Source organism: Rhamphochromis sp. 'chilingali' (genome assembly GCF_963969265.1).
Source record: "Rhamphochromis sp. 'chilingali' genome assembly, chromosome: 9".
In the NCBI taxonomy this organism is placed as follows: domain Eukaryota; kingdom Metazoa; phylum Chordata; class Actinopteri; order Cichliformes; family Cichlidae; genus Rhamphochromis; species Rhamphochromis sp. 'chilingali'.
The window spans coordinates 24,932,798-24,959,561 of NC_137936.1; the positions used below are offsets into that span (position 1 = coordinate 24,932,798).

The 26,764-nt window shown below is 40.1% G+C and overlaps 1 protein-coding gene across 1 annotated transcript in view; it reads left to right on the top strand.

Annotated features, from left to right (window-relative positions):
* Nucleotides 1-26,764, top strand: part of ca16b (carbonic anhydrase XVI b) — a 110,033-nt gene that overhangs the window by 25,816 nt on the left and 57,453 nt on the right. The window contains exon 2 of the mRNA XM_080891799.1: nt 1,139-1,234. Coding sequence (XP_080747925.1) covers nt 1,139-1,234 — 96 coding nt within the window. The remainder of the gene's footprint in view (nt 1-1,138; nt 1,235-26,764) is intronic.

The window sequence follows — 26,764 nt, forward strand, 5'->3', positions numbered from 1 at the left end:
GATTAATGATAACTGCAAGAGTGTAGGAGGCACCAGAGTGGGTTGTAGGATAAACTTGGTGATGGTGATCATTACCAAACTCAAACGATTAGAGTAGCTGCACTCTGAAACACACATTCAAGGCAGTCTGACCTGATGTGTGTATCAACAGTGATCGAAAAAGGTTTTTAGATATCTCAGGCAAAAACACAAAGTAAAACAGTATTTTCAGTGTGTGTGTGTGTGTGTGTGTGCCAGTGCGTGTGTGTCTGCCTCTTCAGCGAGGTTCTTATCACATGTACAGAGTCCCCACTGCATTACTATGTACTTCATCTAACCATGGTAGTCCTTGTTCTGCTCTGGAGCCTTTGTGAGCTTGGATTAATCCAGTTCTGGTTAGTGACCCTCCAGCACACAGCAGAGGAGAAACAGGACTACCTTCTCCGGCTGTGGTCTAAAACAGTGGAGCTGGAGTCCGTCTGCATGCAACACTTCTTTGGCGAGGTAGCTGAGTTATGTCAAGGACTGCCACGGCGATGATTGGTCAGCCTGCTGACAGGGGACCACAAGACTAGAAAAGCCAGGGATGGACAGTGTGAAAATTTAGTGCACAAATAAGAGCACATTATTCCAGTTCTGTCAAAGAAAAAAATGGAGAAATGCTAAAATGACAGGCCACTTTTATTTTGGTGGCATGTAATATTCTTGGGTGGCCAAGTAAATCTCATGCATGGGGGAATACTGGCTTTGCTCTGCCGGTTTATTAATTGTGTTCTTTGTGCTCTATGTGTCCCTCCAACAATTTATGTGAGGAAAAAGAAAACGATGTGGTTTTTATCATTTTAGTAATATTGCTGCACACACACAAAAATGCAAGATACGCAGATATGAATACATCTTTGATTGGCTAACATCGACTGACAAGCCTTCTGATTAATATCCATCAAATCGTATTCAAATAGAAAACCAGGAGATTTTATTGCAATTATCTGTGTTCGGCTGATTATGCGTGAAATCCTTTCAGTAGTTTGTGAACTAGTAAAAATCCAGACTGAATTGCTGCAGGGACAGGAGCTTTGTCATAGTATGTGTTTGCATTGCAAAGGAAATGTTTCTTTTCCCTGTTGAGTTTTCTGACCTGTATCTCTCCCTCCCACAGTCGCGTCGGGTCACCACACTGGAGGCAACCATTATGGAGGCACAGGCGTAATGAGGGAGAGGAGGACAGTTGATGACCCCTACTGGTCCTATTCAGGTGAACTCTCATTTATGCTCTGGCTGGAGCCTAAGTAGGAGGGGAAATTGCTTACCTTTTCTACCTTACCCACCATTTTCCATTTTATTTCCTGCTGTTTCGCCATCAAACTCCCACCCCCCACCCCCTCCTCGCTTTAGCAAAATGGGTTTAATAAAGCATTTATGATTCATATAATGGCATACCTGTGATGTATGCTTTTAATAAGAGCAATTAAACAAATGCACTCTGGAGTGAACAGCAGTGACATATTGTGGAGCGAGTCTATGTTCAGATTCATAACGGGAAATAATGAGTTAACTGTCTCATTTGTAAAAGTATAGATTAGGACTGATGGATGCTGTCAGCAGTACTATGAAAATGTAATTGTTTAATTCCTAACCGCGTTATTGGTGCTTTGCTTTTAATCTAAATAAATGTTTTTGAGAAGACTTGCTTACTCTGTATTGCAATCTCTTAGCTGTTTACCTTAACACATTTGGAAGATGGATGAATATAGCAGCCCTCAGTGAACTGTCTGATGTATACTTTAATGAATGATTCATTCTGCGCACTCTTATGCTTGTAAATAATCTCACAGTTGGGTATAAATTTGCATATCACATCTTTATGGGTGGTAGTCTTGGAGGAAAGTTTTTAGAGTTATAAACCTGTAAATAAGGAAAGAAGCTGAGCTCAAATAATGTATCAAAATATTTAAAACGGTATGTCACGGTATAATATTTTAAACTATCAGAAGCATATTTTATCAACTTCTAAGCTAAAGCTGTATTTAAATGCTTTAAGAGTTTAATTTTTCCCATTTTCTGGTATCTAAATTTGCTGTAAGGGGAGAAAAAAGTATAAAAGCACTGGGCTCTATGCATTTATAATGGCATGGCTCATTATTTGACTCATCAGCAGCACTTTACAAGACCATGAGTTAATGTATCTGAGTACCTGCTGAGCACTTGGTATTTGTTTTCTTTTTATAGCACGCAACATTTGGCACTGCTTGTAATGGTAAAAGTCTTTAAATTTGCTGTTTATTGGGCTCGGATGCAAAATGTGTGCACAGTTGTATGCAGAGCAGAAGATGTTTTTGTGGTGGTGAATTGATAAGCATATCCAGTTTGTTCCTTCAAAGCATTCATTCTCATTCAGCTGTACACGTCCACACCCCGGCGCAAACATAGCCCTCTGTAGGCCATCAAGCAGCTCCGATGGGAAATAGGGGTTATGTGATTTGATGGAGGGCACTTTACTGGAAGAGCTCAGGAAGGGAGGAGCACTCGGTAAAATCGTATTTACAGGTTCCAAGTTCCAAAAACACCACCTTGCAAATAACTAACTCGGCCCCTCTGCCGGCGGAGTGCATCGTGGCTCTGAAAATGAATATACTGATGGAATATTTTGTCCTCGCCGCTCCAGTTGTGAACCTAGACTCTTGTGGTTTTAGGCAAGAAAATTGTGCAAATAAAAACACAAAAAACAAAAACAAACTGTGGCTACTTTGGAGTCAAGTTTGTTTGGTATTCATGTCACTCCTGATTGTGACCCTCGTCTCTCCCAGTTGTCGAGTAAAGGCAGTGAAAAGAATGCCTGCTTTGACTATCCAAGCGTGATTGCTCTTTCGCCACAAGGTGTGTGGTGCCTGTTTTAGGAGTTCTGGTCACTTCAGAGATGCCATTGTTTTCTGTGCAGCCTACAAAAACGGAAGCCCTGATCACATTTTAACTGTGATCATATAAACAACTTTGGTTCTTTAATTAGATAATGATGCAACATTATGCCATATACAGTGTTTTTGGCATTGGTCTGCTTTAGCGGTGGGCATTATAGCCTCAAAATTATATCGTGATACTTCTGATTAAGAAAGGAATAAAGAATTAGACTTATTGCTCGCAGCTTACATGCAGCAGCTTTTTTAAATGTAGGCAAATACAGGGCATTTTCCATCTTTTGACACACTTCCTAGTTTGAAGTGTGAATCTAGTGAAAAGAGGTTCCAGCAGCAGCATTAGTGTGGTGGCAGTGACACAGCATTATATCCAGTGACACAGCTCAAGTCACATGTAAGCACAAAAGTAGCCTAAATGATGCTTTCCATGGAAATCTTAAGTACAAATACAACATGACTACTTAACACTTGAGTTACTTTATTGTTAAACTAAACTCTTATATAGTATTGTCACATAATAAAACGGAGAAATATTTTCTACCTGTGATGTTTTGTCTTGGGCCGAGCTTCGCTGCTTAAAGCTTTGCTTTTCACATCAGTAATTTCCATCCACCGTTTGCTCTTCCTGTCATATGGAATGCAACTAGCGAGTGCAGCAAGTGTTGCTTGGTTGACTCATTTGTTTACTTTTGGGTCACACATCACCAGCTGCTAGTGTCTTCTCCTTCATAGCCTGGTCGTGCTTGACGGTGTGCTGCCTTTTTTTTTTTTTTTTTTTTTTTTTCCCCGCTTCAAGCGCTGAAACGACTTTGTTCCCACTAATGCTGGAAACAATTTTCGTGCATAATTTAAAAACGACTGCGTTTCTGTGCGAGGTTGTTGAAGTGGCTTCCTTTATAGGTGCGAAATTGTCATCAGAAGGTCTTGCTGTCAGACTTGCCTGGGCTTGTCTCATTGTTGCGTGCAAGGCGGCATGAATGCATGGCATCGCCATAGCAACAATACATTTATATCAGGATTATCATAGACGAGATGATGTGGCACAGCCCTAGCCCACTTAGTATTTTGTGTTTGTGCCAATGTGTAATGGCAGTAGGCTCAGTAAGCCTGGTGGAAAAATCACCTGTAGCAAGGATTAAGTGAGGCGGTACATCACAAATACCTGACATGACTTTAATTTGTACCTTCAGTAATGGCCACACTCCAAATATATGGCATTTGCTGCATGAAGTGGTGCTTCTGCTCTTTTCCCCTAAAGGTCAGAGTGTGTGTTTCTTTTTTTCCAATGATGTTAGTGGTTGTAATAATTGATTTAGTTTAGATGGTCCACCACTCTTGTAAAACACTGTAACTGTGTCTTGCGCTTCATTGGTATTTCTGTCCTGTCATGCATTCATCGACCAGAATTTGAAATTTGCCTTTTAGCAAATGAAGTGACAAAATACTGATGAGAGCAACCGTTTTTTGCTTCTTTTTGTTTTGGGTCACACATCAATTTTACACTGGTTAAATGTTCAGCGATAGACATGAATAAAAAGCTGAAAAGCCTTAGAACATTTAAGCTGTTTCCAATAATGATATTGTTTGTTTGTTTTCTTCAGGACCAAATGTAAACATGTATTAGTCATGCTAAGCAACACATGTCTGCAGTACTTGGATGTAGAAAATGAAAAGTGTCTGCTGCGTGGGTTTAAAGTGAAATCACCAGTTGACCCAAATGATGCGTAACCACATTCTTCCTGTACGGACGTTAACCTGCAGGGAAGCAAGTGCTAGCTGCTGCTAGCAATGCCTGGTAATGGGTAAATTATATTCACAGTGACATTTAAAGTATTTTTGAATGAAAACTGAAATGTTTGTGTTGCCAGTTTGTTTAACCTTGTACATGGAGCACGAGTGATATAGGATTTTTAAGTCAAATGTGAATATTTGATGATTTTATAAAGCTGATATATCGCTCATATTCTTTTTTTCGTTGAGACACAATAACAGATTTCAGTAACATTTGTCATGTGTAGTTGTTTGAGTCGTTACTAACAATCTCAGTGCTATGGATTACTTGTTGCAGACTGCCCTCTGATGGAAACTGTACAATGTCAAAACCCAATAACATAACTGAGGTGTTTCTCCCGTCTCTTATCAGCTGCTGTGAATACTGATGACGGCACTTTGCAAATGGCTAATATCAGTTATAAATGAGATGATAATGATTTCTTACTTTTAGGCTATGCAGCTAGTCTGATCCCTCTCCCGCCATCCCCCCTCCCATTTAAAAGACTTATAAATTATTTGCCAGGAACATCTTTTGACCACACCTGAGTCCACACTCCTGTGGGACACAATCTTGATATTCATGCTGAGGTCCTTCTTATTTTCTAATTAGAACATCAGGCATGCGTCTTTGGTCAATTAAATTCTAAGGCTTTGTTTTTTGACAGTATGTTAGGTATCGTTAATAAACAGCCTGCAGCACCATTGACATACTTCTTTTTATAACTATCTTGCTAAGGTCTCATTTTGATATGCTGTTTGTTCATGGTTGGCAAGAGAAGGGCCGGTAATTGGGTATCTGGGTTTTTCTATGTTGGGATGGTGGCCAAAAAATAAAATAAAACAAATAAGGAAAAAAAAATTATCAAGATAGGCAACTGGCTGACACGATTTGATTTTTGGACATTCATTTCAGGTCCGTGTAGACCACCAGTTCCTACCAGTCAAGACAGCTGGCAGATTGTACAAAAAAATAAAAGGAAAGAACTGAGGGAATACAGAAATGGTCATTACTTGGGGAAGGTAATTAGCGGCTAAGGCTGTGAATGGAGGACAGAGGAGCGTGCCTTAGCAGCTAAATGGTTATTAAAGGCATTTGCTCTGTGCAAGTGAGTGTAAAAAGAAACGCACACAGTCGGGCTAGCCTGAAGCTAGAAGCAACTGCATAGATAGACTAGCACTGTGAGCGAGACACACGAGTACTGAACGTAACCTATAGAGGAGCATTGTGCCACCAGTGTGATTACTTTAGGAGCGAGGGCATTCCAAGAATGTGAAATGATGTTTCTCAGGCCAAAATAAAACATAGTGATGAAAATTTTTTTTTATTTTTGATGATCAGATCTTTTTTCTTTAAACTCGCCTGCGTTATCAATAGGACGAGTGACTTTTGCGCAGTTTTTGTTTTTCTCTAAAAAATCTGGCTACACGTGACAGTGATGTGAGTTGGCTTTTAATAATATTCATTATTGCTTCGTATTTTCCATAAGAGGGTGCTAACCCCTTACTTTGTACATATTAGTCTAGTGCATTGAGGAGTGAAGCACATGACACATCACCTTCCTGTGTGCTTGGATTATGAACCTCAGTAAAAGTAGCCTCGAAACCTGCACCCTGAAATTTGATTAAAAGTTATTTAAGGCATGCTGTGTGTGTGTGTGTGTGTGTGTGTGTGTGGGAGGGGGGGTGTTCGTGTAGTGTTCATGGAGGCATTTTTCATAAGAGGGATGATATCATACTCACTGTAAGACTCCCACAGGAACATAGCTATGCATCATTTTTCCCCTTTTTATATCTCTGCAGGTTTTCACATCATCTCTGTTAGTTTCTTTGGCTTCCTTCATCATAAGTTTTATGTTTTTGGCCAATATATGCAGTAGTTTGCTTTTGATTGGTCTCTTGTGGATTTATTGTTCTAGTTTAATTACAGCACAACAGTTGGAGTACCTTAACGTGCATTTGCAGAAGCATTACGCCTGATCCCCTGTAACAGTGTGTAGAATGAGAAACGGAAAAGAAAAACACAGTGAAGAAATACCAGCACTAGATGTTGGGGGAAAATTATAGATCAGCGTCCCAAAGAAAATTGTCATCCCCCCCCCCCTCCGTTGTATTATGAGATTTTCTGTAGTCGCTGAATTATCTCGCATGTCATTTCAGACTGTTGAAGCAGTCGTTGTTTAATTTTATTTTTATTTTTAAACGGTCCTTCCATTGATCACTGTAGGAACTTATGATTTTGGTTTGGGGGAAAAATGACTCTGCAAAATTGGTGAAATTAAAAATGCTGTAAAGGGCACACGCTGAAACCATAATCCTTCAGATGATCTAGTAGTCCACCTCCGCAAATTAATAACATAGCTAAGGGCTCTGCATTTCAGTAATTTTTCACAGTAATAACTTACTAATAGCTCAGTGCTTCATATGAATAGAGCTCCTACTGTCTTTCATGCAGCGGTTATGGGTGTTTGGATGAAAGCCACCCCGACAAGCAGTTGTAGCAACTGGATGAGCCTGGGATTGTCTGATATGTGTGGATTATGTTTCCCCTCAGCCTAACTGTTTTATTCCACTTCACTGAGGTTGCCCATGATCATTAGCAATCTTTCCACTCATGTCTCACATAATGAAGTGAATGAAGTGTCATTTTCAATCAACTGCTATGTTGATCCAACTTAATTAGTACTTTAGAGGATACAGAACAAGATTAGGTAACTCACTGTTCTTGATTGCCAGGGCTGTTTATTTTGGTTTTGAATTAACCCTCTGCTCTGGCACTGCGAGCAGTTTGAGTTTCTTAATTTTTTTTATTTTTTGGCTTCACCTCTTGAGATGTATTGCGTTATTCCCTCATAGCTAATAAGCAAAAAATTGTTGCCTAGCTTTTAAGATAAACTTGTCAATTGCAAATTACTCTGCCGCTGTATAATTGATCTTACTATAAATAAATCTTTATTAAGACACACATTTGTTTAAACAACACGCCGCAGGATTGATTTTTAGAGCCCAGTGATTGGGCTGGTTTCAAAAATGTGTCTATTCCTCTCCGGTTGCTTAGTTAGGTTAAATGTTAAACCCTGTGATTCATGTAACCTTAAATTGGCTCGGTGCTTTTGAAGGCAGTGCAGTTTTTCTCCTGCGTTTTGACACCCCCTTACAACTGCTGGAGGGAAAAGAGCAATGCCATGTTGTCATGGTGCCCAACAGAAGGAGCTCTGCCTCTTGGAGGTAATGAATCGAGAGGAGGATTGCTCCCAGTAGACTTCCGTGTATAAGAAGCACTTGAGTTTAAAGTAAAGGTCCCTCGCTATATGGATGTTCTATGAGTAGGCATAGAGGGTAATGTATGGGGCATAGCCTTCAGGACGTAATCTTCAGGGATGAAGATGACTTTTTTCCCCCTCCTGCTCTCTCTCATTCCCCGATGAAAGAAGCGGCTCACCATGCTCCAAGTGATGAAACAAGTTTTTCATGATAAATGGAGGTGATTTTCCCCTGATTGTTTTGAATCATGATGTAGAACGAATCATTTTGCTCTCCGAATTAACACAAAAAAATTTGTTTGATCCTTTTTCCCCCCCAAGGATGAAATATTTTGAATGTAAGCTAGAAATTACAGTTAGATTTAATTTCCAATGAAAGTAAAGTCGAATGATATTTTTAGATAGACGCGATGTCGTTTGAGTTTCCAATCAGAATGACTGATATTACAATCCAATATGTTTGTACTAACCATGCAAAAATGTGCATTAGTGAGTCATTACACTTTAAACAGATCTGTCACCTAACTGCTGCGCGCACTCACCCAGAGGCCGCTCACATATTCCAGACTGTTGAAGTGTCCGCACTGATTCTTCTTGCTTGCTAAACAAAGGAAAGAGTCACACGTCTATAACGCAGGCATTTTAAACGGGATGCCATCCTAACTCTTGCTCGGCTGAGTCGTGTATTTACTGATGCTGCTCGTGATGAATAGTTGGAAGAAGTTTAACTTTTTCCCAATGTGAACGAAGAACGCCGCAGCTGCTGCCTAATCAGCTCGCGACATGAGGGCATCCCGTGAGAGCGCGGTAGCTGCTTGTGCGTGAAGCGTGAAGGAGAAGTTGATCTTTTATGTTAGCAACCACCACGTTGCTTTCGAGCTAGCTTGATTTACCCTAGCTGCCGATCAAAGCTCTGTTAGCTTACAACAATAGCGCCAGGAAAGATTGCTCCCCCACCAAATGTCAGGCATGCCCACTGTCGAGCACTGAAGCTGAACATATGTGCGAATCCTCCCTAAGGGCCTGAGCATGCTCGATCAGCCCTGGTTGGTAGAGTGTGCGCAGACTAATAACTCAAAGAATTGTTATGGGGAAAGAAAAATATTAAATACAAATTAGATCCTGAAGCAATGAGTCAGAGGAGCTTTTATCAGAATTCCAGGATTTGAGGGAAACGAACGGACAGTGTGTGGCTGCATTGTTTTCTAGTTATACGTGCATACTGGTAGCTTCCTGACAAAGATTATTATCCAACGACAAGTGTTGATTGTCCAGAAAAGTAGGAATCAGTTTTCTCTGCTCTTCAGCGCCTCCTCCACTTTTCTCTTTGTTTCCACAGTAGCGACTGCGCTCCTTTACAGTATTCAGTTTGTGAAACGAAAGGTCCTCCTGAACTTTGTTGTGCTCATCCTGTGAGATTCCTTTACTGCCTACCCACAGAGCGACTTGATTAATTTCCTCCTCCTAGGAGTACAGAGAGAGATTCATCTGTCTTACACCCTGCATTTATAGTCGCAGGCATTCTACGTGATGATGGAAGCTTAACACAACATCATCTATATTCCTCCAGTCTTGCTGCTGTGTGTATCAACCTGTAGATGTACCTGCACTCATTTTGAGAGAAAATGAGAGGTGCAAGAACACTAATTATTAAAAATGAATTTTGCGAGGGGACCAAGCTGGCTCATTATTCATCTTGGTTATTGCTAGCAGTTTGGATCAGCCTTCCTGTGCCAGAATTGGTCTATTTGTCTCTGTCAAGGGTGGGCCCTTGACAGATGTGCCAATATGGCTGCCGAAGTTCTGTGCTGGGGGAGAGGCATCTTAATTCTCCATGATGTATCACACTGGCAGCAACCAATTTAGCAGAATTGAGCTCCAAATCATCTTACTTCCCACTGCCTCTGACAATCTGTTTCCTTTTTCTAGATGAGGTAAATATATATTAAGAATTGAAATAAATTAGGGATTCCTGCACCCTGAGTTAATGCTGTATGAGTGAGGTTTTGCAGAACTTAATTGCTTGCGTTTATACACGGATATGTCCGGAGAACAGCGTCTTCGGCCGCCACCACCTTGACGCATAAAGCAAAAAGTCCAAAGTCCAACATCTGCGATAAGCGCAGCCAAATTTCCTGGTTTCCTTGTTTAGAGCAGATTGATGCGTTGGACTGACATGTTTGTTGTGTAAACCTAATTAATTAAATTTCAGACGTCACATAGTGTTAGTGTGCCTCGTGGCACCATATTAGGCTTAGTGGGTGGCTCAGGTCCAACTTAATGGATGCGGACATGCTCGGCCTGCTGGGACTGCAATATTGAGGAAGTGTGAGATTGCCAGCCCACAGGTTTCCTCACTAATATGGTTATGCTGATGAGCTAGAATGAGCTAGATTGCGGTTCAGCAAATTTTTAAACTCATAATCATGATGACTTACTTTGTAATGAGCGCACATCCCCCTAGAGGTGAGGAGTTAACTATAGGGGGCAAGGCTATAATAGTGGCATAATGGCACAATTTTGGAAGACGTGTAATGCTTCCCTCGGATTCTAAAACAACGTTTGATTTATGATCATTTGTTCAAGTGCAGTGAGGTATGTTGGCATAAAATTCTACTTAGACCTTCAAACCAGTGAGTAACTGAATGGAAGTAGTTGATGAGGTCTAGCACTGCTTCCAGTTCGCTGACTTTCCCTGGCTTGTTAGATTGTTTATGCCGCGCTACTACCTCTACTTTACTGAGTTACACTGATTTCTGTCTAGAGTCTAAATTATAAGGACACTTGCTGTGTAAACATGTAGCCATTGTTGTCCCTGCTTAGCTTGCAGAACAACTCCAAGAGTAATAGCTGCTGAGGATGTGAGCTGAGCACAGAGGGCTGTAGCTCAGAGTGGTTCAGGCCTTTTTTTTAATACTGTATTTTCTGAGCTAATTGTGCCTGTGGGATGTGCGATATCTTGTTTTGTCTTCTTTTTTTCTGTAATTAAAATGCATGTATGAGATTTTGGTGACTGGGTTAATGTCTGTAATTTTGCTTTATGAATTATAACTACTCTTGTATTGCTGATTCAAGAAAACTAAATATAGTCCCTGAGAAGTGCTGCGATGAAATTCCAACAATCGGTATCATTATCATTCTGCAAACACAAAGACATTTATTTTAATTTAGGGTGACCCAGCTTCATATTCTCACGGTAGCAAGTAGGAGAAAAAAGAAGATCACTCAGGCCTGTCATCCTTTGTCTTGCAGAGTCTCATGACTGATTTAAGCTGGAGCTCATATACCTGCGAGGGATAATAAATAATGTAGCTGTATCATGAAATTATTGGAGTAGAAGCTGTTCTTTGCATTGCAAAATGTGTGGTAGTCTAAACCTTTTGTGCAGTACCCAAACATCCTCTCTGATTTCCGCTTATTTTCAGTAGGTTTAAAGCTGAAAGGTGAAAATGATACTCCCGCAGTAAGTAGGGTTTATAAAAGGACCTTTGTTTGAATTGAGGAAAAAAAATAATTCATATGTTGGAGGGGGAGCGAGTGGGCTAATGTCTACACTTTGCTGAGAATATAAATAAAGCCATTTATTTTCACACAATACATTTCAGGAAAAATTCCACTTTAAAACCAGACTGCAAAGGACCAGTTTATCAGTCATCCATGAGAACACGAGCATCTTTAGTGCTATCCATTAGCCACTTTGCTGACGTCACCAATCTTGTATTAATTTGAGTGAGTTGGGACTCACAACAAGATGGACTTCTTATTGATCGCTTAATGCATGTATCTGTGAGGTGTAGTGGAGACGGAATAACTCGAGTCTGTGACGGGGAATAGAGAACTTGTTTTTCCAAACTCTTATTTTGCCTACAGCAACTTTATTTTGAAATGAACGTAGCTGGTTTTCAGCAGCGTTCTCTTCTCCCCGGGAATCAATTTTCTGCCTCTTTATGTGAGTGCCCGCCTCGTTTCTGTTCTTAAATTCCCCTCCCCATCCATCGCTCCTAATGCTGACCACATCTCAGTTCCGAGCAGCACTTTGCTTGTGGGTGCCGTGGGGTAGTAAGGAGGGGGAGACGTGGACTGGATTACGGCTTGATTTAAAATGGCTGCTCGCTGTGCTCAAGCTTAACACTCGTCTTGGGATGTGTGGTCATGTGCAATCTTGGGAGTTTGTGGCCTAATTAGCGGTTTCGGGGTACCCAAGGCTAAAAAAACTCCACTGTTGCTCTCTCATCTTCCCTCAGTTTTAATTTCTGCCACTTTTTTTCTCTCCCTCCATCTCTGCATCTACTGACTGACGCACTTGTAACTACACATGGACAGATTTTCTGCTCTGCTGAGCTTTAACTGAAAGGGCACTTGGAGAGAGCCTATCCTGTGCCAAGGCAAATGCCACATTTTGCAAATTTAAATAAAGTGGTCTGGATTCATACCAAAACTTAATGAGTTGCTTAAGCCATGCTCCACAACCCCACCAAGTTTCAGGAAATGTGGTGTGTTAGTTTTTATGAAGGCTTTCTGACACACGCTAAGACAGTAAAACGCTGAAAACCCACCTCTGCCTTAGCTCTCGACCTGGCAAAGGAAAAATCCGGACAAAGAATGACTGGATCCGTGTGAATAAGCTGAGAAAATAACAGTTCGGCTCTGTGGAGGCTTCTCCGTGCAGCGTGGAGCAGATGAAAACGTGTGTTTAGTTCAGGTCAAACTTTACCGGAGCAAATCGAAAAGATAATTTGGCTAAAGGTGATGTTTACCTGTGCCAAGAAGGTCTTAGAGATGGCCCACCGGTGTCTGTTTTGCTCTGTTACCTAAATATCTCGCAATAATGGCTGAGTTCGCTCGGAGTTTGCTGGATGTATCTCTTTGGGGAGTTCATGAACCAAAGAGGAAGGCGCTTATTAAAAGTGGAGACTTTGGGTGATTGTTTGGGGAAGGTCACAAACTTTGGCTATAACCAGCCATTCTACTGCATTCATTACCCAGACACCGAAGTAGTAACAGCAGCCTCGGAAAATGTTTAGGAACTGTGGAGCGATTTAAGGCTTTTTCTTTTTTTCTTTTTTTTGGCCTTGCTTCTTTCTAAACTAGTACAAATAATTCTTGCCATTACTTAGAGTAACTGTCCTTTACTTTTCTCTTTCGTTTTGACCAGTGAATCTCCCGTGTTTTTGCACATTTATTATTTCTGTTAATACTGGTGGATTAACAGAAGAGGGCATAAGCCTGTAGGAGGTTGTTATACAAGGGTAAACAATGGATCTCAGTCCCAGGCAGCTTGGATACAAGTGATTCGCAGTGCTGATCTCTGCTGTGCGATTAAAGTCAAAATTCCTCACTGTCATTCATGCTTTTCTCTTTTTCTTCCACAATCTATATTGAAACTTTGACTAGTGTTAGAAACGAGTCTTGTTTTTTTCCCCGTACATTTTGCAACGACTCACACTGACTCTAACTGCCAGACATTTTCTGGTTTTCACACCGTAAAAATGGCACTGCATGACCAAAGGCTTAAAATAGGAGCTCTTACAAAATAATACAAGCTGGTGAAATATAATTCCAGATAACATGTCATCTGGAGTGGGGCACTGTGTGGGTGGAGATCTTTCACCTCCACCTGCAGACTGTGGCTAATGGTCTGCTTAGTCCTGACCTCATACTGTGGGGTCATCCCCGATGCACAGACAGGCAGGTAAGTGAGAGGTTTCTGCTTGTCTCACAACCTCTCTCCCCCTGAGAGGCGGCAGCCTCCTTATGCTTGTTCTGGTTTATCGCTGCACAGTGACCCACAGTCATCTCAGCCTCATACCATTTCATCCATGGACTTAGGACCCTGTGGCAGGCATCTACCAGCGCTCCCTCTGCAGTAAGAGTATGCAGGAATGATTATTTAGTGTTTGCTCTGAGGACCGTCACTAACATAAATGCATATAGCACAGATGGCGTGCCACATTAGCGTATCTATATACTTCAGCCTCAGTGCTTCATCTTCATCGCCATTTACTACTACTACTCCTGAAATGCTAATTATCCCTCAGTGTAATTTTGACTGTGATTTGAATACAATCACTCTCTCTTATATTAAAACGTCCATCACACGCAGCTGCAGGACATTTATGAGTGCTGAGGTTAGCGTCTGCGTTTCCCAGAGTTGGCTGATATGGAACAGTTGCCCTTGGACAAAGCAGAGTAATGTAGCATCACTAATCAGTGTTTCACTTTGCAGCTCTACAGAGGAGATCTGCGTTCTGCTCAACAGAGTGCTCACCATCCTCTCCTGTTTACAATTAGCAGGAGGCTTCCTTACAGTGATGCAGTGTTGGATTGCTTTCAGTGTGCACTGATACACAGAGGGCAAAACCCAGAGAGAAAACACTTGGTCTTTGTGTGGAAAAAAACAACTTAAATGTGCAGGAAAAACAACCATAAAGTGAAGAGGAAAAGGCTTTTAATCATTCGGTTTATTTATTTTAGTTATGCGCTGCCCTACTCTCTCAAACCTACTCATTATCCAGGCAATCATAAGGCTTGTAATCCTTAGCTAAATGACGTAAATTAGCTGGAAGCGTGTTATAAGAAATCTACATAAAGTATGGTACTTCCAAATTCACAATTTGCACTAAATTTATAATAAAAAAGCTAAACTCATTTAAATTGCATAGCTAGATGTATAAATACCCTGGGGCTAGAAATGCTGTCAACCTTTCCAGCACAGTTCTTTACAATACGGCATTTAAGCAACTTTTTTTTTTTTTTTTTTTTTTTTTTTGCACCCAGATTATGTTGCTGGTCAGTTTTTAACACCTACGTTAAATTATACACATGAACCTTTGTAAAGCTTGTCATAATGTTAACAATATTTTTTCCCCCCATTTATCTCCTGTTTTGATGAGGTGAATGCACAAGAATAATGAGCATGTCTCTTCTTGGATATATGCTCTTTTAAAAAATGCTTTATTTTACATCGGCACACAGGAGGTTTAATTCTATGTGTATTTCACAATAAAGCATCTATCTGGACTTGATGTTACATGTTACACTCATAAGTTTTTTGGTACAATGACTTTTTTATTTGTTTTTTTTATACAACAAATATTTAAACCACAAAGCAAAAAATTGTAACTGAATTAACTTCAGTAGCCAATGTCAACAAAGCATGAGTTTCTGTCACGTCCTTGCATTTAACAATATATTGTCTTTATTACAACACAATATAGATGAATTCAAATTGCAATTTACAGTCAATAAATGACATAAAATGGACACTAATGCGTAAAATTGTAACAGCTTCCCACTAGCATGTTGTTACGAAGCACAGAGGTGAGCTAATTCTTGTGCACTGAGCTGCTTTGGAAATAAACGGGCAGACATTTCACCGATCTCCTCGCTAGTCGTGTTAGTTGTGTAACGCTCACTTTATTCAAGAGTAGGGAAATGTAACCCAGAGTGAGTTTAATCGGCCTCGAGTGTGTAAATATGGACTGATTATTTTGGGAATTTTTCATGCTGGGGTTAAAGGTTAAGTTAAGTGTGCGGTGTAAATGCTAAGTTTGCAATGATTCATTGTCTTGCATCATCTTTTACTCACACCACACGCTGTAGCACAGCACATCTGAAATGTGTTTGAAGGTACTGTTCTCAGTATCTCTGTGGCATGCCAACAAGCTTGAGTAATGCTTTTGTAATTAATTTAAAAAAAAAAAAAAGAGTCTATAGTTGCTTATGTGCTGACCATCCACAGATTCTTTTCAGAGTGACCAAAGCATTTGTTGGCTTGCTGGCTTTTGGCCAAATTAAAGGGGAAACTGTTAGAGCTTTTGAATTGTAAGGGAAGCTCTTCCTCGCGGGACAGAATGTATTTCTGTCCCTCTCATTCTTTACACAAGGTCCTGGAGATTATTTTTACAGACTAGGGGATGTTGTACTTATGCAGTGGCCAACACCCAAGAACAGGAAGCCACAGTTTCTATGAAAGCCCACGAGATGGAAGCAGATAGCGCCAAGGGAAAACAATATTTTGGCTGGAGCTCATTCTGGTGGCCAATTAGACCCCAATGCCTGTATGATTTAGCACTTCCTCTACCTGCTTTTATGTGTTTGGGGCTGCTGTGTGGAACACAATGACCTCTGATTAAAGATTGAGCTCAGGCTCTGAGACGGCTGTGGCGCCATTCTTATCAGATGCCTTCTTCTCAGAACTCAGCAAGACCACCTGAAATCAATGCATGTATAGTCTCACACTGACGCAGTGAGACAATGAGCATATTTAGATTTTGATTTGAATATTGTCAGTTTTGTAGAAAGCAATTCATGGCGATGGGAATGTTTCTCGGGCTCGTACCCTCGTTAACAGGCCTATTTTTTTTTTTTAAAAACCACATTATACTACAGAGAGAATATTTTTATACCTTTTTTTTAAATTTTCTTTTCAATGTCATGCACCAGGTGAGATTGGTGTAATTGTAATTTTGTTGTGCTGCCATAATGACAGAGGTCTTGGATCTTGAATCGACTTTTGGGCTTCATGTAGGCGTCTAATGGACAATCTCGTTTCAATGCTTCGTGTTTATGTGGGGTTTTAAAAGTTATTGCTTTCTATTATTAGTTCTAAAAGGCAGATGAAACTCTAAACTCTGATCTAAATTACCTGAAAATGTATAATATAGTTAATAATTTGAAGCCTAATATCGCTGAACGATTCCGTAGATAAACATTAGCGGCCCTTTGTCTTTCAAAGCACTTAGTGGGGCACATTGTTTTATGGGCAGAGACGAATGCATTGTTTGTCTTTTCCTCCACCCTCTACTGCAGACGCGGGCTGGAGGCGAAGCTGAGATCTTGAATGTTTGGGTGGAGTGAGGGGTATGAGGTCACGCTGCTAATTGCATAATGAGACGTGTCTGGGTTAAGATAATGCTTCAAAGAAACTGTTATGTAACCTAAAAGCAGCACGGACTTAAATTTAGATGAAAACGTGCAGTTTTCCTTTACGGCCGAGTTTACAGATCTCTTAATTTTATTACTTCTGGAAAAACAGTGTCATTTTCTCAGCCATTAAGCCAATCAAATAAAATCTCCCGCTACTGCTCCTCCTCCTAACCTGTCTGCTCCGCAAACAGGCGAAGTCTCCAGATTTTAGTCACACAACACATGTTTTACTGCAAACACAAAGTGGCTCGCTTCAAGGTAAATGAGATTCCAGTGTCTAGTAGTGGTTGGGCCCTCAGTGTTACCTGTCAATTAGTGTCAGTTCCTTTAACATGTCACAGGATGCTAATGGCTCTTTACAAGAAAGCGGAATAAAAAGTACTCATCTGGCTAGGTTGTGTATAGACTTTTCCTGGGTTTTAATTCTCTTTTTGTAATGATCGGATCAATGTGAAATCATGTACGACACGAGTATTTTGTTCTTTATCGCAGAAAGGGGGTGGTGGAAATTTTTTTGCCAGCTTAGTGACTTTCTTGAAAGGTCTATTGACTTACAAGACTCTCTCTCTTTTTTCCTGCCTACTCTTGTGAAGCTGTGGCTTTCTAGACTGTGACTAAAGGGACAGTAGCAGTAAATTCAGTAGACCAATTAAGGGCCAGTCAGTAACATTAATGTGCATTACTTCCAGTCACTGATCTTCAGTGTATGAGGAACCTTCTTATTTGGCTTGATTCTAAATGATTTAATTTGGCAAGTTACTTTTATAAGAGTGAGTTTATTCCAGTGTCAGCGCTGCCCTCAGAATCGCCGCTCTCCAACAGTAACTTTCCCATGGAAAAGGCAGATTGGCCGGACTTATGAACGGGCTTTCAAAGAGCCCATTCCTATCATAGTTCCATATTATGGGTTCATCACTTTCTAGCTTGTGATTATTACTTCCCTGGGGATAATGCGTTTGACCTGCACTTCTCTCTCTGGAACATTTGGTTTCAGTCCCGCTAATTGGACGCAGGGAAGCCCCCCGCAGGAGAAAAGCTTTTTCTTGACACAGGTTAACTTCATTGCGTTTTTTTTTTTTTTTTCCTTTTCTTGTGATGACCATACTGCTTGATCCTTTTCGGATGAGCCAGCAAGCTTGTTCACATTTTAGAAAAGCTGACTGTTCTGAAGAAGGCAAAGCTTTTAAGAAGTCAAGCTAAACCCAAAGCACTCTGTGTCTAATTCAGTGGCAGAAAACTTGTTTGTGCTTGAGGACTGTACAAGAAATTAATTTGGCCTACAACCTCCATGGCAGATGGATAGCAGCAGAGGAAAGCCTTCGGTAGAGTCTGTTAGAGGCATAGTGGTGACTTTGGCTGTAGTTGTCGAGGATGATATATGAATGCTGATCTTCCAGACTTGGCAAGCAGCTACCATGTCGTACCAACCCAAGAAGCAGTCAGAGGAAAGCGTGTGATTGAAACTGAAAGGACAATCTCTTAATGAAACCTATGTCTTATCATGTCAGTCATCGCTAAATTCTAAAGCAACTGGCCTCCTGTTATTTTAAAAATGGGTCAGTATATGACCTGCAGCATAGATAAAAGGCAACTTCAAAATGAATCTTAAGCACTTGTATATGATGGCTAAGTTGGCCATGGACCATGACCTGCTGGATCTAATGTTTCATTGGATGTTTTTTTTTTTTTTTCTTGCTAAAATTCCAAATGATGGCAAAACAATTACTGGCTACAGGATCATATGTAGCCCAAGTCCATTTGCTGTTCTGCTACAATAACCAGGAAATAGTTCTTTTTGTAATGCGATGCACAAATGTCTGCATCACATTACAAATCACATTACCACCACCCAATGAAAGGTTTATGCCACAGCTGTACTAGTAATGAGCAAAATCATTGTTTATGGTTTGGTACGGGTTAGACAATGAGTGTGTGAGCTTATCCATGAATTTTCCAATTTACTGTTTTCCAAAAAGCAGCAAAAAAGTAAACCACATTAGTTTTAATTGTCAAATGTTATGCTTGATTCATCTCTTACTTTCCAGAAAAGTCCAGTCTGGTGGCTTAAATTTTGTTATTAAAAATATGAATTGAGTTTAGTGAATTGTGTAATTTTAAGTTTAAAAAAAAAAAAAAAAAAAAAGTTTTTCACAAATTGAAAAAAATGTTTTCATGACCCAGCGGGCTGATATTTTGTTTAACACGGTATTTTTCAATTTCAAGTGCTAACTTTTGTAATGTGTCCAAGCATGTCTTGATGCATGCTCAACCATCAAAGTAAGGAAATTCCAAAAAGTTGATATTGTTCATTTTGTAGCGTTTTCAGTAGGAAATGCATTTTGTCAAACACCCAAGTTAACTCTTCAGTCTCAGCTGACTTGATTACAAATTTTTCTAGCTTTGGTCTTAAGGCAGGGTTGGTAGGCAGCTCAAAACGCCACGTTCAGAATGTGTCTCGTATGACGTTTCATCTTCCCTCACTCATGTTCCAATTAGTGAAGCAGTGCAGTCCATAACAGATTACAGGATGACCCCACCCTAAGCACTGACTAAGTGTGTCTGCTCTTGGAACGGTCTTCAATGTACGTATTTTACTTTCAAGGGTCAGTACTGCAGGCAGAAATGTGTGTGTGGGTGTGTCATGTGTTCCCAAGTTTAACCCATTGTGGGCAGTTTGTATGTGGAGGAAGTGGAAAAGCAGGCTCTGTTATCATAACCTGGAACACCACTGAGCCATTGGTTCAGGTATGTGGATGACACCACAGAGCAGACACGATTCCCACAAAGAGCAGGGCGATATGACCAAAAATATTTATCACAATATACATTTGAAAATTTGCGATAACGATATAACTGACGATATAATTGACACTAGACAAAATGCTTTACAACTCCACAACTTTGTTAGTGCTGTTTTTTATGTGCATTAAAGTTATATAAAAATGTAACAGTGCAAATACAAAAGGCATTTCCAGTGGAAATTGGCCGACATAAAAAAAGAGGTTATACACACACAATACGGTAATATTATGAAGCACAGTACGTATCACTCCGCGAGCCTCCTGCCTACGATAGCCGTAATGCTCCGACAATCCATCAAGCGGTGCGGGTTCGTAGCTTAGCAAAGTCGTACTAAAACATTTGACAGATTTTCGAGCGCCGTGTACCACATAAAATTGTTTCGAGGTCAGTTAACGTTTTTCAAAAAACACGGTAATAACGACGGTCTGCTAGCATGCTCTACCAAAAATAGTGCTTTGTTGTGTATCTGACGGACAAAAGCCAAACCAGTTCCACACCATTAAAGTTGCAGCATTTTTACAAACCAATTCTGGTTCATCCGTTTAGTTCAACGATCCGCTTTCGCCCTTCTCATTCTCCGTCGCCACCATGCTTTTTCCGTCATGTGCGTATGAAAACAAAGGCACTGCGCATGCACGTTTTACCCAGATTCTATCGCGATATTTCATTTTCTTGTCATTGCCCAACATTATACAGGTATTACTGTGAATGGTATGATATGGTCCAGCCCTATTCCCACAGACACAGCAGTCAGGGAACAGAGTAACATCATATCAAAAAATGCCCTGAATAAATGTGGTTATCCCAGTTGGACATTTGTCAAAGCTGGAAAGGCATCTAAAGAATGCTCCAGGCAATCCAGCAGAGAAGGACAACCGCTGCCTAAGCGAAAACCTTTAGTGTGATCCCTTATGTGTGGGAGTATCGGAACAACTGAGACGCTTTTTCTAAAAACACCACATCTCTGTGGCTTTCAAACCCCAAAACATGCTACACCAAAAATTGGTGCACTCCAAGGATCGGGTCTCCCGACACAAACCGAGTAATACAGTGTACGCGGTTAAGTGCCAGGAGGATTGCCGTGAATTATACATCGGGGAAACCAAACAACCTCTGGCTAAGAGGATGGTGGAGCACAGAAGAGCTACCTTATCAGTCCAGGACTCCGCAGTCTTATTACACCTAATGTCCAGTGGCCACTCTTTCAGTATTGAGGATGTAGATATCCTGGATAGGGAGGATCACTGGTTTGAGCAGGGAGTCAAGGAAGCCATTAACTGAGGAGGGGGCCTAAGGGTACATCTTTTACCATCTTACAATGCTGTGATTGCAACTATTTCCTAACATTCTGTGAATGGCACTCTGGGCCATTGATCAGTGGTCATGACAATTTGCATATTAATGATCATAAAATTGAATTCAGCTCATTGTTAGTCAGTGGTGCTAGTTTTTGGTCGTTATGTTAAAGTACTGTTTATAAGGTTGGAGAAACCTGCAGTCACCTGAAACTGAGTAAGTCATTTGAATGAGTGATGAAATATTTCTCTCACAGAGGGGAAAAAAATGTTTACTGTGTCTGTTAGTTGAATATTTTCAAATGCTTTCTAGGGGGTAGCAGCACAATTTAACTTTGTCTTATCTGCTAAAATGCATTTCTACAGTTAATTAGATCATTTTAAGACTGTAAGTTGTTACTTTTACAGTGTTATTGTTAAAATGTAACAATTTAACATGGAAACCAAGTATAGAGTTGAATGAATTATTTATGTGGGCACATACACAATTGAATTTGGTTTATTTCATAATAAAGCTTCTATTACAAGTAAATGTTACATTTCACATTACTTTTATACATTTTAAAACACTGCATATATTGAACTTACAGAAATCTAATAGCTGTGAACGTATCATGAGAAGGAACCAAACCTGGTATGATTTAATCTGTAATAAAAAATGTAATTGCTTGCTTGCTTAATTTACTTTTATTTGCTTTTTGATTACTTTTTTCTTCCTTTTGACAAGCTTGAAAAAAAAAAATCCTCCTCTGTAGCGTCTGAAGAATCTTAACATTTGAACATTTAAAATTCAGATTAAAATAACGCAGCCCTGTGATGTTCAATTACCAGTTGCAAATGTTGTTGTTGCACTAATCTGTTATAAAACGACTCAACTTTTATATTAGTTTTTTACATGGAGATCTTCAGCGTGGCTCCGCTGTCCGCTTGTTTGTTTTCCACATAAACCTTTCACAATAAAACTCAAGATCCTATTGAGACTTTTCAAAATAAACTGAATCACGTGAAAGAGTATGCAGTTTATGGATGAGATGGAGAAAAAAAAAAAAAGAGCCGTCAGGTGATTAAAAAATAAACCTTAAACTTTGAAAGAAAATGGCGACCGTTACAACTTATGTCTAAAAATGTCTCGTTTCATGCATCGGTTAAAACACTCGAATCCAGGTAAAGGACGCCCAGCTGGAAAAACTTCACTCAAGTCGAGCTGACCGAGATTCACAGAATTGACAGAAAATGTTACATTTTTGTGATTTATATCGTTGTCAGGACGATAAATGTCTTATATCGCGATATGAGATTTTTGTCATATCGCACAGCCCTACATATAAACGCAAAATAAAAATCTGGTGATCATTTGTGAAAATGTAAACTAAAGTTTAAAGATGCATGCTTTGTTGGTGATTCTTTTTTTCCCCTTCTTCCTGGAGGCCCAATTGTTGCCATATTGTATTAGCTTTCTGAGGCTTTAATTCTCCTAGTTGAGCCAGTGCCACTACAGTACTGTGAACAGAGACATTTTTGGTGTACTTGCTTTCCTCTACCTCTTTGTTCATCACAGAATTGACAAGGTCAAGCAAATGCACATTTAATTTGGTGAAGTGTAACTGAAGACTCACTCATGCTTCACCCTCTACGTACCCCCACAGTGACCCCCAGACGCCTTTTTTTTTTCTTCTTTTTTTTCATTCTCGCCAACTGCACTGATATACAAGTACTAGATCTCACTAAGAAGTGGATATTGGTTGAGAACGCTGAGAAAAATGTTTTAAAAGTGGGTAGGCCGACTGCAATTATTTTCTTGTTTTGCAATTCCTGGGTTGACTGTTCTTATTCACGTATTTCTTCACTTTTCTTTGAAGCATCCCGACGTCCACTGAGGGCATTATGGTTTGTACCTTCATGGTTCACTGATAATTGAGTCGTCTTATGCAGATTAGCCAGTAAAGGATTCTGAAAAGAAACTCCTTTTGAGAGTACAGGAAATAGAAATCTTAATTGTTGCAACTAATGATTCACTTTCATAAACACCTTTCCAGTTACCTGAAAGTTTCCATTATATGTCTGGGTAAGACATCTGTGGACGTATTGAAACTTCTAAGAGTACCAGTTTTTATTCATTACATTTCTCTTGTTGAACACCAGCAAAAAGGACTCTGTCTCCGCTTGAAATGTTGTTTCACTGTGGTGTAACATTGGTAGTTTTGGCAGCATGACCCCATTTAGACTGGAACAGTCAGTCACCAAAATTGGCTGCCCCAGTTTTGCCAGAATGAGTTTCCTCACTTTGATTGTAGTTGCATGCTGTCTGATACAGTTTCAAATGTATTCAGACTCATTTGCAATCAGAGCTTTATGGTAGATCTTCCCCTCTGTTCTTTCTTTCAAAGAAGCCTCTTGTGCAATGTGGGATTTATATACCAAATCCCACATTGCATAGAAAATAAAGGTGTTAGGCCGAGCCCCACTGTAGCAAATCCAAGAAATGACAATGAACTGCAGACCGTTCCTGGCAGCTTATAGTTGGTGCAGTGGGAGTTTGTATCTTAATTGCTAAACACTCACAATCAGCATCATTCAGTAAACTGAATTGTTTTTTTTTTTGTTTTGTTTTGTTTTTTTTTGCCCCCCACCCTTCCCTCAGTTGTTTCAGCTTTTGCTCTGAACTCGCTCTCTCTTTCCTTCATCACATCACATCCCAGCCATTAGGTCACAGAGCTGCCAGGAAGCATGTAAGGAGATCTGCCTGACACAGGGAAAGTGGAACAAAGGGATAAAGTCTGTCGGTTTGTTTTATGCAAAGGAGCTCCGGCTTAGCAGTTTACTGAAGATAGGACTGTAAAATGCACGTAGTGTGACAGACTAGTGCTTTTTACTTGCCGTGCCTAAAAGTTCATTTTTAATATAGAAACCCTTAAACGCTCTACATCCTCAGCGAGGGCCCCATCCAGGCTTCAAAAGCTATGTATAATTAGATTAACCTCACTGTGAATCAGTATCTTAATTTGAAGGTTAAAAAAAACAAACATGTATATATACATGAGCTGTGCTGATGACACCATTCTGTAAATGGCAATATTGAGCAAGTCCATTGGCTGGTCCATAACCTTTTAGTTATTTGGTAATGATATACTTTATGTTTTAGCTTCAGTTAGTTTAATATGTTGCCAAAATAATCTAGTTTAACGTGTACACCATGTGCACGATTTTACTGTGTTGGGTCTAATCTCACACAGTACGATATTGCATTAAACAACGTTAATGTTACCACGCCATTATTTTGTGAGGACACAAGAAAAAAAAGAAATCATCCTTGGCAGCCGTTGTCTGATTAGCGACTCAGTCTGTTCCTTTGGCTTGTCTGAACATCATACAAGCCGTGAGCTCATCGCTTGTCTAACCTGGACATTTGATACTCCTGAGTGCTGCAGCATGTGCGGCTCCACCCTCTGGAGTGTTATCAGCATATTGAAACTGACAGCAGGAGCGTTGTTCGAAATGTTATCCGATGCGCCTGCATTCACTGAACAGATTAGGCAGCACACACATAGGATGATCTTCTTTTGCGCTTCTCCATCTATACAACCGCTGTGACCCTCCTTACTGCTGACACTGTGCCTTCTATCTTCTGGCCATGTTTTGTTGTCAGTGGTACTCATGCATATGGACTGATCGGCGTAGATTTTTGCAAGTGCTAGTGTGCCAATTCTGGGAGGTCTGCCAGCCGGCATACAGCATGCGTGCTTTCACTGCAGGGGACAAAACGGAAATGACAAGGCAATCGCCATTCTGTCAGCATTGCCATGGTAGCACAGGCACGGCTGTTTATCCCAAGGTTAATGGGATGACGCCTGGAACTGAAAGTGCCAGATTGAGAGAAACATGTGCCTGTTTTACTTAAAAACAAGTAGATAGCAGAGAGCAGAGTCACATCACACAGAGCTAAGCCCGGAACAGCTCGGATTAACAAAAATGAGCGAAGAATGTTATAGGCCTCACCCATCTTAATTCTAGCGAAGATTGTAAGTAGCCCGATGAAGGCTTGATTACATAAAATCCATATTTAGAGGTGATGTTTTAGCAGTAAGCCTGCATTTTAACCCATCAGAAAAAAATGTCGGCATATAGACATTTTAGCATTAAACCTGCAGGAATAAAAATAGTTTTACCTTGGTGAGGCTTTTTCAGCATGTTTCGAGCTGATTGCTGTTCGGCTATTTATTCTTTCTTGTCAGAGGTTTTGTTTGCTGCTGTGTGCATTGAATTTTCTGAACCAAGATTACACCTTATAATAACCTATAATCATTAGTTAATTGTTAAGCAGTTATTGCATACAATATGCCCCCTAAGAATGCAGTGTGTTGCAAGTCCCTCAAAGACACCAAACTGCATAAATGAGCCACTTGTCACTCATCACCATCCCTTTTCTTGCAAAGAATTAGAAATAGCTGACTAAATAAAACATTTTTTTTGATGATTTAGCTGCTACTTTCTTTCTTTCTTTCTTTCTTTTAACCATATGATCACATTTGTGAGCTTTTGTTTTGATACCACTGGGTATTTATTAATTTAGTATCAGCGCAGCATCTGAGCAGCGTCTAGCTTATTCTGTAGAACTGAAGAACTTGATATTTCTAACTTGCAACTGGTCTCGAAAAGTCACACAACCATGCTTCTAATCACGCCTGCAGTTACCAGCTGAACTGCCATTTAGTTTCATTCTTTGCCCCTTCTTGAATCCCACGGCGAACTGTAAATGTGAGCGGTGATTCATAGCTGTTGAACCATGCTGTGATTTTCCGTTTAAGCTGGAGATATTCCTGAGATAGGAGCTTTTACATAAGCGCAAGTCATTTATTTTTGTTTGCCAAATATATGCTCATAAAATCCAGCATACTCATTGAACTACCTGACGGCACAAAAGATTTTCAGTAGAATAAATGTGACATGTAGCATATTGCAGGAGCTCTTCTCACAGAGCCACGTACTCAGTGTAGTTGAAAATACCTATAGTGTGTAATGTTTCAGATAAATCATTTCACCGCATTTTGGAACCAGTACCTTTTTTTTAAATTTCTTCACCTCAGCCTTATAGAGAGGCAAGGCTGCAATGAGAAAGGCTTAACCGCTAGGATTATAGTCATTCTGATGGATGGTGATGAGACAGATTAATCGACTGCTGTGTAACCCGCACTTATCTGATTTTAGCACTGCTCCTCCCTTTCTCTTCTTGAAAGGCTGAATTATTTCTCTTGCAGTAAATGGGATGTAATGTTTGTTTCACTGGAAAATTAGCAAAAGATTACACAGCTTTACACTTCAAATGAAAGAAACCTGTGAAACAACAGTCAATCCAATGTGCTAGTTTAATAACATTTACACCTGAACTTTATGACTGAATATCATATTGCTTACCAACAATAATTCAAAGTTGTTTTTATATTCCGTGACTTACTCATTTTGAAATATGTTATCAAGGTCTGTGAAGCCTTGTGGATCTCAGTAACATCTGAAATTTGTTGTCGTTTGAAACGATTCACTAAAGGGGGAGAACGGGAAAGCAAGAGAATGAGGATTGAAATTGCCCACTGCAGAACCAGAGCAGTTTTTAGGGTGATGGATTTTTTATTTAATTTTTTTTTTTATCTGTAGCTTTGCTAGCCCCCATAGCTCGCTTTTATCAGTTAGGGAAATGGTAAGCATTCAGAGCAGTTGGAGACATTTCAGACCGCTGTGCCAAAGAAAACATACATTTTCTGCAAACATAAATGAGACTGAAGCAAGTCGTAGCAAACTGTACGACTACCTCAAATGT